The sequence below is a fragment of the Aspergillus welwitschiae genome (genome assembly GCF_003344945.1).
Source record: "Aspergillus welwitschiae strain CBS 139.54b unplaced genomic scaffold BDQ94scaffold_12, whole genome shotgun sequence".
NCBI lineage: Eukaryota > Fungi > Ascomycota > Eurotiomycetes > Eurotiales > Aspergillaceae > Aspergillus > Aspergillus welwitschiae.
In genome coordinates, this window is record NW_020798706.1 from 828,748 (window position 1) to 838,328 (window position 9,581).

The 9,581-nt window shown below is 52.4% G+C and overlaps 3 protein-coding genes across 3 annotated transcripts; 1 reads left to right on the top strand and 2 right to left on the bottom strand.

Moving 5' to 3' along the window:
* Positions 1-319: 319 nt before the first annotated feature.
* On the top strand, positions 320-2,052 carry BDQ94DRAFT_169548 (esterase-like/phytase family protein; the record flags this gene model as incomplete). The annotated part of the gene is made up of 3 exons (XM_026771318.1): positions 320-606; positions 665-1,881; positions 1,964-2,052. The coding sequence occupies 3 exons, from the start codon at positions 320-322 to the stop codon at positions 2,050-2,052; spliced, it is 1,593 nt and encodes a 530-aa protein (XP_026627655.1).
* Positions 2,053-2,227: 175 nt separating this feature from the next.
* Positions 2,228-4,449, bottom strand: BDQ94DRAFT_141876 (putative tubulin-specific chaperone c). Its single transcript, XM_026765917.1, has 4 exons — positions 3,808-4,449; positions 3,564-3,724; positions 2,793-3,515; positions 2,228-2,736 (listed from the first exon to the last, which is right to left on the bottom strand). Exons 1-4 carry the CDS (start codon positions 3,926-3,928, stop codon positions 2,530-2,532), a joined length of 1,212 nt encoding a protein of 403 aa, XP_026627656.1. The 5' UTR covers positions 3,929-4,449; the 3' UTR covers positions 2,228-2,529.
* Positions 4,450-4,689: 240 nt separating this feature from the next.
* On the bottom strand, positions 4,690-8,372 carry BDQ94DRAFT_177989 (uncharacterized protein). The gene is made up of 5 exons (XM_026773036.1): positions 7,450-8,372; positions 6,716-7,393; positions 5,970-6,653; positions 5,462-5,911; positions 4,690-5,403 (listed from the first exon to the last, which is right to left on the bottom strand). The coding sequence occupies exons 1-5, from the start codon at positions 8,062-8,064 to the stop codon at positions 4,816-4,818; spliced, it is 3,015 nt and encodes a 1,004-aa protein (XP_026627657.1). The 5' UTR covers positions 8,065-8,372; the 3' UTR covers positions 4,690-4,815.
* Positions 8,373-9,581: the final 1,209 nt, after the last annotated feature.

Genomic DNA, 9,581 nt, shown 5'->3' on the forward strand with positions numbered 1-9,581 from the left:
GCCCGTAGAGAAGCTGGTATTGGCTGGCGCTGGATACTGCTAAACCCCTCGGGTCCGGCTAGTCCGTCTGTAGAGCAAATCGCATGCATCGATGCGCCCACGTTCCTGCAGCTCGAGTATCTCAATCTGATAACCCTTGCTGATCATTGGAGTGTACTACTTTCAAGGCATTGGTATCAGATGGTGCCTGTCACAGCGTTTTCCGGCCGGTGTCCATTGATCTCATCTCACTTGCACACATAGCACGGTAAAGTATTAATTCTTGCATCTCCCCCACCACTTCATGATTGGAACTAAACACAATTCATCCATCCGCACTATGCGATTCCACTCTCTCCTCCCCATGCTGCCCTCTGCAGTGGCAGCCCTTCCCTCTTCCTCCTCTGCTTCCTTCTCCAACATCGTCAACCAAACCACTTGCGGCAGCACCACGTACAGCTACACGGGCCTCGAAGGCTACGGCTTCGTGCCCTCCAACGCCACAGACAAATATGGCGACACGATGGGCGGCTTTGGCAGTTCCGCTGCCTTTGACCTCTCCACCTGGCAACGAACCAGCCCCAACACTTACACCGGCATCATCTACTGTCTCCCAGATCGCGGCTGGTACATCCTCTCACCCCTCCCCTCTCATAACACACCTCACTGACATCTCCCACACCAGGAACACCAACGGCACCCTCAACTTCCAACCACGCATCCACACCTTCAACCTCACCCTCCAACTATCCCCCAATGCATCCGCCACCCACCCATCCCCTCCCAACATCCACCTGCACTACCTCGACACCCTCCTCCTCACCGGCCCCGACAACGCACCCCTCACCGGCCTCGACGCTATCACCACCACCACCCACAAAACTACCACAACCACCCAGTACCCCAACTTCCCCCCTCTCCCAATAGCCACCTACCCCGGCGATGGCTTCGGCGGCCCGGGCCCAGGCGGACACCGCATCCCCCTCGACGCCGAAGGCCTCGCCTTACCAGCCCACGACCCAGCGCACATCTGGGTGTCAGATGAATACGGACCCTACGTATACAAATTCGACAAGCACACCGGCCGAATGGTCTACGCCATTCAACCGCCCCAGGCGTATCTCCCTCGGAGGAACAACACTCTCAGCTTCAGCGCGGATAGTCCGCCTATCTATGATGCGGAGCTTGTACCCATCCCTGAAGATCCCTCAACAGGGAGGGATAATAATCAGGGATTCGAGGGATTGACTATCTCATCTGATGGGAAGAAGTTGTATACTTTGCTACAATCCGCATTGAATCAGGAGGGTGGGCTGAAGAAGAAATACCGCGATCAGGCTCGGTTACTGCAGTATGATATTTCGAATTCCTCCGGAGTAGACGCTGTCTATGAAGCGGAGTATGTGGTAACCCTCCCGAAATACTACAATCCCCAGAAAGGTCACGATATCGTCGCCGCACAATCGGAGATTCATCTCCTCCCGACAGGTGACTTCCTCGTATTAGCGAGAGACTCTGGGTTCGGACATGGACAGAGTGAATCTCTGTCCGTGTATCGACATGCTGATATCTTTCACATCTCAACTAATACTACGACGGACCTGAAGAACCTGAGGGGTGTGGATGCCCCTAATGGAACCATCGCCTCTGATAAAGGTATCCTACATGATGGTATCACATCCGCAGAGTACTGCCCCTTTCTGGATTATAATGTCCCCGGGCAATTGGCGAAGTTTGGTTTGCATAATGGTGGAGAGCAGGATCGGTGGCTGTTGAATGAGAAGTGGGAGAGTTTGGCCCTTATTCCGGTGAATCCCGATACGGAGGATAATAGAGGTGGTGGTGGGGAGAAGGAGTATTTCTTGTTTAGTATTAGTGATAATGATTTTATTACGCAGGATGGTGAGTCGATCCTCTCTCTTTTTCTTGGTTTACTTTACTGGTCTTCTGAGTTGGTTTAAGGTGGCTAACAAGTAGCGTCTAGGGTACATGAATTTCGGTCGGTTCAGGTATGCAGACGGCTCGGGGTATAATCTTGATAATCAGGTGTTGGTGTTTAGAGTTCGTTTCTAGATTCTAAGGTTATACAAAAGTTGTGGGACGGTGAGTGGTGGTCATACAATTTCCTATGAATATATATTTGCGTGTATGTGAAAATGACGGACACGGTACTTCAGTAGTTATTATCATCACTACTACAACTAGGTTACAGCCATCACCTTCAGTGCTTTTATAAACAATAGTACTACTACCGAATAAACTGGAATAGTTAAATTGAGATATGAGAGGTGGATACTAAGAAATCCTAATAGATAAACCCGTGGTGTGCGACTTCACCAGGTATAGCACCCAGCTGCCATAAATCGACCACCACTCAAGAGAAGAGAGTAGTACTTCAAAAGCAACACCAGCGTCGCGGAATCGAGTCCGGTACATAAGGTATGTTTACCTAGCCTGTCCCCCTCGCATTTAAAAATGCACAGTAATCACAACGGACCCTCGTAAAACCGGACGCCAACCCCACCAGCTCGTGACCAATAAAGCGATCGGTTAATGAGATGAAATATTGATCGCACGCAGAATATCATCCAGCGACCAGCCTGGTCCACCCGGAACAATCTCCGCCCAGACTTCTTCCGGCACGGCGTCTTCGGCATCCAGCAGGCTCCAGTTGGGACTGGGTTCCGGCTTGATCCATTTGAAGTCTTCGACCTGGCTCCAGTGGTCTTCGTCATCTGGGCGATCGTGATCGAGCGTCTAGGTTTTGTTTTGAGTTAGTAAAAGCGGAATATATTTGCAGGGTGGACACCTACGTAAACACGGGGTTTCCGACCGAATCGGACATTGCTGCAGTCCTCGATGATCGGGTTGCTGGAGCAGCTGAGGTAGACGTCCACATTGGAGCAGTCGTGCATCCGGAACTGCCGACAGTCAATCACAAGAATGCTGTTCTCTACCCCAGTGATATGGGCTGGGCCGTTGATCTGGCCACAAACGAGCAGACTCTCTTTGACGCTCTTGATAGTAAGACTGGTGTATGGCTTTCCGTTGGCAGTGGGAATGGACATGTCGACTACACAGTGACGGAGATGGGTGATGGACGCGGGCACAGTTGCGGTCGAGCCTGAGGACGGCAGCATGATGTGCAGGTTATGGTGATTGTTCACGGACACTGAGGATACCGCCGTCGCGGCAAATCCAGCCCCTACGTCTGACTTGGGCTTGTCCTCATCTTCGTCCATTGTAAAGGCAGGGATAGAGGTCGGGGCAAGCTCCGGTCTTTGTAGATGAAGGCGGTTGTCGGGCTCGTTCAGAGGCGTTGACGGATACATGGGGGTTTGTGTCGCGGACGAGCTGACTGAAGATGTGTCAGGGGAGGGGAACCCAGGTATACTGCGTCGACCTTGAGCGGCAAGATGCGCTGCATCGGACAAAGATATGGCGGAGGCATTCTTCTTGGTCTTGAAGCTAAACTTGGGTCGTGGCTCGACTGCAGCTCGGGTTTCGACGAGTTTATCCTGCAGAGCTTTGATGGCCTGCAAAAGTCAATATGTCAAGCGGTACTCAGGCGCGAGAGTGTGTACCTCAGCATATATCCGCTGGTCATAGGTTGGGATATAGCTGGCCGCGTCCTTGACCTCGTTGGACAAGCGCGCAATGCCGGCCAGACAGTGATCGGTTGCGTCCGTCCGTTCTCCTCCCACTAACGAGGTGTCTGCCAGCCGATCCATCTGTTCCTGGAGCGCTACAGGAAGAACAGGCGTCAGACTCCTCTCTTCTGAAAAGAGGAAAGAGCATAGGTTATCAGCTGGACCAGCTCAATCATACCAGTGATCTCATGCTGAAAATAGCGGAAGAACCGTTCCTTCAACGGGATTTCGGACTTGAGAATGGTTTGGTTCTCGGACTGAGAGGGCCGACGGGCCGGGTCAAACTCAGGCATCGACATAATGGCGATGGTTTAGATGATGGGTAGAGAGTATAAGAGGAAAGGGAAAGGACGAGAAGATGCAAGTCGACGGCGTCCTGGGGTTTGGAAGAACGGAGCGGATGAGATGTATTGATGACGTCGACCCGAGCTCGCTTCACCTTTTTTTGCAGTCGAAGCACCAGAAGTTTGGAGCTTGAATTTCGGGACAGGAGAGGCAGGAGGTGGTGAATATTGTGAATATTGCCTTGCGAAAGAGAGCAGGATGCTAGCAAGTCCCAGACACACGAAGGATTAGCTATTCACGTCCAATGCACGACAGGGCATCAGTCCACATCAGCGATAGGGGGGAAAGAGACCGAGAGGGGCAAGCGGCGTCTCGATGGCCAATGCCGAGTCGATCACCCGCCGGTCCACCTCCGGACTCCCCGGAATTCAAGCAAAGGGAATCCAGCATTTACCCACCCCAGTAGGTTAGGACGACATGCACAAGCAGCGTGTCCAGCTCGCGGTGGCACGAGACCTGAATTCACTGACTGGGCCAGTTTTAGCTACGCGAGAGCAAATTGACTCCAACTTTGGTGGTGACGTCGACTAATCGGGCCGCTCGGAACTCGGCGATTCTCACCTCCGCGTTGTGTTGACGTCCCCGCACTAGTCCCTTTCGGGCCACGACAGCGGCCACTCCCGAAATGCCTTGACAAACAAAAGGTCATGGAAAGATAAATAAATCAATAGTAAAGGATATTGTGGATAGATAGCATACAATTCATACATTCATTGCACATTAAATCAGAATATATAGTATCTCATCACACATACAGCCAGAATGCATTGCAGCCTTTTATTCCAAAGCGCCAACGCCCAATGTCAGCCGCCAGACTCCACATCCACCTTCCCTTCAAGAATCACGTCGACGATAGCTCCGGCAAATCGGGTCGCGGAAGAGAGGGAAGGCCATCGATCTCTGCCAGAAGTTCGGTCGAGAGCAACGAATGCCGTCGACGTTGGCTATGGAAATCAGCTGCCAGTGGCCGTTCGACTACTAGTCGGTCGAAATCGGATCGCAGATCGCAGTCGCTGGTCGTCTCAATGCCGTCTTGCATGCGCACCGACCTCAGCACCAATTTGCCTGCCTTTACCCAGAAGGCAAGGACCTCGGTTTCCTGAGGGAAGGACAATGCCAGTTGTCCCGGTCGGAAGACAGATGGGCTAATCTTGGATGAAGCCTTCCTCACCCGCGAGAGCTGAAGACGCCCGTTGGCCTTGGAATCCCCCACGTATACCTCGCACATCCCGTTCGCTATAATGAATCGCGTCCCGGAGGGTGACTGCGCCGCGTGCACCACTCGCGTACTAAAGGAATCATTCGTTGTCTTGTCGTCCAACATCGAGAAAAACGCGGGGTATTCTTTCGCAAAGAAGGCCGTAAGGAGAACCGCATGCTGTGTACCATCGTAGAATACCCCCGTAAAGTCCCCGTCGTTGCTGGTCCACTAGAAAAAAAAATGTTAATTGTACGATTCTAGTAGATGGAAGGACGGATGTACATACCGATGGAAGCTTGAACGACTTGGACTTGTCAGGGACAATGCTCCATTGCTGAAAGGTGCAGTTCCACACGTCGACGTAGGCATAATGGTCTCCAAGATGGGTGGCAATGGCAAAGTGTTTCCCATCTGGAGAAAATTGCAACTTCCTCTCGATGATAGCTTCCTGTCTCTTTCCCTGATATGCCGTCCCCTTGGCATTGGGAGACGCGCCCATCACAGACCGGTGACCAAAGTCCGACGACCGATCCATGCCACTACCGAGTGAGACTCTCTGGATAGTCCGCGTGCATATCTCGTATACTCGAACTTGGTCTTGGAGGGTAAACGCGACATATCGATCGTTACGTGACATTACCATGCAGGTAACGGGGAAGGTCTGGTTTTCCGTTTCGATGGTGAGGTAAGCTTGGGGAACGTCGCTGTCGTTCTCAAACACGACGAGCTCGTAGTGCTGTGTCTGTCAGTGTCGCTTCACAAAGCAAATTGTGATAGGTAAAAAGATTACATACTTGTCCAACAGAAGCCAGGACGGCGCATCGCTGATCTCCTGCCGCGGCTTGTTGTACGCCAGGAATATCATATTTATGACCCTTGGGCTTTTTACCATCCCCTACGCTGGTTTCGAACCTCATCACCCAGTTGCTGCCTGCGCCCCAGAACAGCAGGCAGCTTCCCGAGGTCGAGAAGCAGAACCGGGGTTGACGAGGTAACTGATGTCCTCTGGCCGAGTTTCTCCTGAAGAGCGATGCCCCACCCCCAAAAGGCAGCTTGACATTTCTGAGGTCGCGGGAAAGGGTTTTAATTGCTTGCCTGTCAAACGACTGGTCCGTCCTACTTCGTGATAGGACCGGGCTGAAGACTTCGGTGGTGGTGGCAATAGCCTGCTTGCTCGTCACCTTCGACAACGGGGCTGGGTTCGAGGCAGGTGAAATCGGGCGTTTTGCCGGGTCGGACTCGAGCCGCGAGGACTGACTGGTGGAGTGACTGAGGGAGCTAGAACAGGACGTGGTGTCCCTCGAGGTTGAGTCAAGAAGAGAATGGCGCCGCTCTGCCTCCGAGTCCGAGAAGAAATGCAGGGCATCTGATAATTGCTCTAGGGGCTCGATCATCCGAGCATGCTGAACCCTCTTATTGCCTGGACATAGGGGACAGTCGATGTCCATCGTCAGAAACTCGGGGCTTCCTTGTAATTGCTAATCACCGTCAACATCTTTGCCACAAGCACAACTAGCATTGCAATAATTCCGCTCCCTACCTCGTAAGCACTTTTGTCATGGGCCTTTAGGCTCTCCTCCAGTAGTGGCCCAGGTACCGGATGCACCGCAGGACAGTTGACGACGTAGACAGCGCTGACACGGGAAGTCTTTGGTTGAGGTTTCGGATCCGCTTCGGCAGCAGAAGAGCTCTGTAACCACTGCGTGAGGTGTTGTTGGTAATCATGGGAAAAGGCTTCTAATTCCCCGTTGCAGTCCCACATTTGTACTCTGCGATTGATAAGCCACCGCACGAACTGCCCTGAAGCTTTCTCCCAAGAGGTCCGTATGGGAGACATTTGGTGCCAGGTATCCCGAATCCTCCGGGTCTGTAGTGGCGGGTGTTCGTCGGCAGTCTGACTCAAGATGATCGTTGCGAAAATGCGAAGAGGCGCGGTGTTGAATTCATCATCGAAGGCAGCCAGGACCGTCCTCGTGAGCTTCTTCTTGATTTCCTGTGCTTGATTAAAGGATTCGTCAACTTTGTATGCTGCTGGACTGGTGTAGCCCTGTTCTTGAGATATTCGACGGCGATCGATATGACACTGGATGATTGCGGAGTCCACCGCCCAAAGCATATCGTATAGAAGACAGAAGGACACCAACTGATCCGCACCGTTTTTCATTACGTTCGTCAGAAGATCAGTGATAAGTCTCTCTGGGGCGCCCGAAAGTGGATACTAAGACATAGTAAGTTCCTGTCCCCATCACAGCATATTTTCTCAACAACACTTACAAGACCCGTTGCGAACGGAGGAAGATAGGGCTTTCCACAGTCCAACAGGAAGGCCTGGCTCGTTGACAGATCTGGGGATCCAATACTAGTTAGGGCCTTGGGCAGGAAATCACTAATCAGGAAGCGCTCGACATTTGAAAGGTCCGGGTTCCTCCATGCCGCTCTCATGGCTCGCTCAAACTGGAACTTCCGGTCGGTATCAATCGCCTCCCCGCGCAGCAGGAGCACTCGAATACCCGTGAGTAGCGTATGCGCGATGAGAAGCCTGTATCGAATAAAGTCGCCATCGGTCGTTTTATGGGAGGGAAAGAGCTCGACCTTGACTTTAACCAGGTACATCAAAGCCGAGAAGATCGTCTCCGTGGGGAGAAGATAGGGTAGGAAGTAAGGATGACAGTCGCGAACATGGCTCAAACCCTGGAGATAGGTTCGCTGGGCGTCGAAGATGGTCTTGATCCAGAAGACGGACCGAGTGAGAGGCTCAACCGATGCCTTGGCATCTTGTTGGTAGAGCGCGATGTCCAGCGCATGCTCTCCGATGATTTCACGTAGGATGTGGGCGAGATCACGGCGGCCCAGCTGTTCCCACACGGCTGCCACCAGCGGATGTGACATGGGGAAAACCGGGATGGCAGGCCACGGACATAAGAGCGAGCAGGACTAAAGTTCGATCACCAGATGACTGGTTTGGGGGGCACGACAAGGAGATCCGATCATCGACAGAGAGCCGCAGCGACAAAGAATGATGTTGTTTCAGAGTAAGAGGAGAAGGAAGAAAGCAGGTTGAGGCGCCGTGCCCACCTGCTGCCAGGTGACCCCGACTGATTGGGGGGGAACGCAACCATGCCGTACTAGGACGAAAATGCCTTATGTCGGTGACCTGCAGCCCTCCTCGAATTTTTTTTTTTTCGGCCAGCTTATGCGAGGCTGCGTGTCTGTCTTACACGGTTTGCTGATTTGCTGCCCGTCACCCAGTCATCCGGCCCGCTAATGGACACGGGAGGGGTTGCAGACGCCCCAGCCTCGCCGGTTGATGATAAGTTAAGAAGTACCTCGTAACTCCTTGCTACTAGTAATGCAGTGGTGGTGTTAGCCATCGGAGAACCAACAACAGTGCAAGAATGGGGAATTGCGATTGGAGAGGCTAACTGTGGGAACTGTCATAGCTTGGAGGACCCATTTGGGACTTGATGGGCGATGGTCCGGGCTGGATCGAATGTGACCGAAGCAGAGCAAAGCAGGAGGGATAGGGAATTAGGAATGGCAGTGTGTGCGCAAGAAGTGGAAACGGAGAAGATCATTGATTCCTGGCCGGCGATGGGAGACGGGGAACAGGGATTGCGGGTGGAGGAGCGAACCAAAGCAGTAAGGTACCGGCCCCAGGCTGCAACTAGACGGAGCGACTAGTTGGTGTCCCTGGTTCTCCTCTTCACGATCATTGCCCTGGAAGGGATCTGGCTCACTTTAGGGCTCCTTCGCTTGACCCGGTTGCTGAGAGAAGCTTCAGTGCATGTTTCACAAACCATGACTTTATTGATGCCTCCTCCAATGATCCTGGCAGGTGAGATGCATGGTGATAATGACCGACTTGGATGCATAGAATGCTTACGGTGCCTGGAGGGATGGGCGGCACAACGAGGAGGGGCCAAATAGCCTAAACTAAGCTAGAACATTGGACTAATTGCTGTAGTCACGTCTATTGTGTATCTAAGAGTAAACTAATTGTTTTCACTAGTAGCTCGTTACCCCGCCATTGTCTCTCTTCATCCTTGTCTTTTTCCAGGCACCATTTCTGGTAGGAGTCTCTCCTCCATCCGTCCGTCTTTATTCATCGCTGACATATAATCCCACATTCTTAACTCCCTGCTAACTGATTTGGTTACTGACTAGGCTGGTCCAGGTAGTACCGCCGTTAGAATAATTTTTGGACCCCACGGCCCGTCCGTCTCGCCTACAATTAGCGGCAACCACCGATGGTCAATCTCCGCCCAATCCAGCAGCAGCAGCTGTCTGTCTCAGCTGTCTCTCTTGTCTGTCTGCCGCGGTCGGATTTCTTCCCACTCGTGCTTACCAACCACAAGGATTAGAAAACCCAGGAACCTGTTCCTCTTTTTTTTTTCTTTTTTCTTTTT

Coding starts and splice junctions, on each gene's coding strand:
- BDQ94DRAFT_141876 (XM_026765917.1), bottom strand. CDS start 3,928: ATGTCGATGCCTGAGTTTGACCCGGCCCGTCGGCCCTCTCAGTCCGAG. Junction 3,516..3,563: donor ACCAGCGGATATATGCTGAG/GTACACACTCTC, acceptor TGACTTTTGCAG/GCCATCAAAGCTCTGCAGGA. Junction 2,737..2,792: donor GTCGGAAACCCCGTGTTTAC/GTAGGTGTCCAC, acceptor AACAAAACCTAG/ACGCTCGATCACGATCGCCC.
- BDQ94DRAFT_177989 (XM_026773036.1), bottom strand. CDS start 8,064: ATGTCACATCCGCTGGTGGCAGCCGTGTGGGAACAGCTGGGCCGCCGT. Junction 6,654..6,715: donor ATGACAAAAGTGCTTACGAG/GTAGGGAGCGGA, acceptor GACGGTGATTAG/CAATTACAAGGAAGCCCCGA. Junction 5,912..5,969: donor TCCTGGCTTCTGTTGGACAA/GTATGTAATCTT, acceptor TGACAGACACAG/CACTACGAGCTCGTCGTGTT.